Genomic DNA, 2,500 nt, shown 5'->3' with positions numbered 1-2,500 from the left:
GAGATAAAAACGTATTGAAAATTCACGATGCATTAAGCATGGTTAGCCATTCAAGTCACACCGATCGAACGTACTAATTGTACCGGATTAATTATTAAACCGAAATCGTTCGTACGATCGTCCATTATACTGACAAGTAAATTCCCAATTTCGATTATCGAGAGAAACGTTAATCCTTCGTTATACGGCTGCTTTATGTAACGAATAAGTGGGAAAAGAGAAAAAGATACAGATAGATACAAGAAGATGTACGCCAAAATATTGCCAATCTCGCTCGAAAATTCTTAAATTGCATTAACAATTGATTAAACTTTTTTCGTGGCGTCGTAGGCCTCGCGATTTCATAATCTTAAAAAAAAAAAAAGAAAAAAAAAAAAAGAAAAAAAAAAAATTGACCCAATTGATCTGAAAAAAGAGTAATTGATTTTTTAATATCATCTATGAACTTTTGACCCACTTAGGAACTTTTTTTTTCTATACAACAACCTTATATATACATATATTTTTTTTTCTTTTTTAAAATGAATAAAAAAATATATATATATATATTTATAAATGAATAAAAAAATAAAATAAATAAATAAATAAATATAATATATAATATATAATATATAATATATAATATATAATATATAATATATAATATATAATATATAATATATAATATATAATATATAATATATAATATATAATATATACATATGTATGTATATATCTATTATATTATATATAATATTTATCTATATATTTATCTGTATATCTATTATATATATATATATATATATATATATATATATATTTATAAATGAATAAAAAAATAAAATGAATGAATAAATAAATATAATATATAATATAATAGATATATATACACATGTATGTATGTATGTATATATGAATGTATATAGAATTGTATATAATACGGTTAATATTGTCCTTTATATCCACAGGTTTGGCACCACTGGTTTTGAGAGGTTCTTGTCCACAATGTACCCCAGAGGAGACACGTCAAATCAAAAAGGTCCTTTCTCACATTCAAAGATCCTTCCCGAAGGAATGGTCGAAGGTTGTACAACAATATGCTGGCGTCTCGTAGTCCTTTATCGCGAATAAGAATTTATACGAGTGTAACAAGAATGAACATGGGCCATGATTGAAATAGCGACACAATGATGATAATGAAGAGAAGGGTGAGAGAATGCGAAAAAAAAGAAAAAAAAAAAAAAAAAAAAAAAAAAGAAGAAAATTTTATTAAAAGGAAGAAAAATAACGAGGTGGATTAGAATGATTGATATTAAAAAATTTTAAAATAATTCGATCGATTTGAAATTTTACAGGCTTTTTCCTTTTTCTCACTCTTTTTTTATTTTCTTTTTTATTTATTTATTTTTTTTTTTTTTTTAAGAAGATAAAAAAGAATTTCTTTATTCCATTTTTTTTCTTTTTTTTTTTTTAAATTATTATTATTAATATCGATTGACTTGTCCAATCTTTGGTGTTCTTTGATTAATTCGTTTATATTGTTTGATAACTGTGATTATGATTTAATTAGAATTTGTTCGATGATGATTATCGTCATAAAGATGGCCTTGAATTCTCATATTTCGTTCCTCCCTTTCGCGAGTTCTTTTTTTTTTCCCCTCACCCCCCTTCTCTTTCTTTCTACATTATTTTTGATCTTTTTGTTCTCTATTTCAATTTTTCATTTTTTTTTCTTCTTCTTTTTTTTTTATTTATTTCATTGGTCCATGCAATTTCTTTGTAAGAATAAGGGGAAAAGAAAAAAAAAAGAAGAAAAGAAGAAAAAAAAAAAAAAAAGAAAAAAAGAAATTAAAAAGAAATTAAAAAGAAATTAATATGATAAATAAAAATGATATGAGTATGTATTGCAATCGTGTACTTCCTTTTTAATTTTTCTTTTAACTTCGATCGTTCGTATTTTGACTACTGTATGTCGGAAGAAAAAATTAAAAGAATAAAAAAAAAAAAGAAAAAAAAAAATAATAATAATAATAATAATATTAAAAAAAGAATAAACAAAAGAAAAAATATAAAAATGATAAAAAAGTAATAAAAACAATTAAAATAAATAAAGAAGATCCTTGCTAAATGTTACTATTTGCGTATGACTTATTCACCCGAAGGAATAATATTTTTTTTATTCAATTTTCCGCAAAAATAGCCGGTAGCTTTATTAAATTCTATATTTATTTCCTTTTCGTGAAAAATATCTCTCTCTCTCTCTCTCTCTCTCTCTCTCTATATATATATATATATATATATATATATATTCTTTTTTTTCTGAATTTTGACTTCTTCAGAATAACGTCATAACCCACTGCAATAATATATAATATATGAGTGAGTATATTTATGTACGTATGAGCAATTTAAAATTCTTTTAATATGAATTATACAATCGATTTTAATGCGGTTGATTAAATAATCAAAACTAAAAATTATACATATATATATATATCCAGTAGATAAATTTACATATATA

At 23.0% G+C, this 2,500-nt stretch overlaps 1 protein-coding gene across 1 annotated transcript in view; it reads left to right on the top strand.

The window, feature by feature from the left end:
• Nucleotides 1-1,246, top strand: part of CSP2 (chemosensory protein 2) — an 11,725-nt gene extending 10,479 nt beyond the window's left edge. The window contains exon 3 of the mRNA XM_035874761.2: nucleotides 948-1,246. Coding sequence (XP_035730654.2) covers nucleotides 948-1,093 — 146 coding nt within the window. The 3' untranslated portion in view covers nucleotides 1,094-1,246. The remainder of the gene's footprint in view (nucleotides 1-947) is intronic.
• Nucleotides 1,247-2,500: the final 1,254 nt, after the last annotated feature.

The sequence above is a fragment of the Vespa mandarinia genome, chromosome 18 (assembly GCF_050613455.1).
Source record: "Vespa mandarinia isolate Hongniang chromosome 18, ASM5061345v1, whole genome shotgun sequence".
NCBI classification, from domain to species: domain Eukaryota; kingdom Metazoa; phylum Arthropoda; class Insecta; order Hymenoptera; family Vespidae; genus Vespa; species Vespa mandarinia.
The sequence above is the reverse complement of the archived record's forward strand: the minus strand, read 5'-3'. Positions and strand labels throughout refer to the sequence as shown.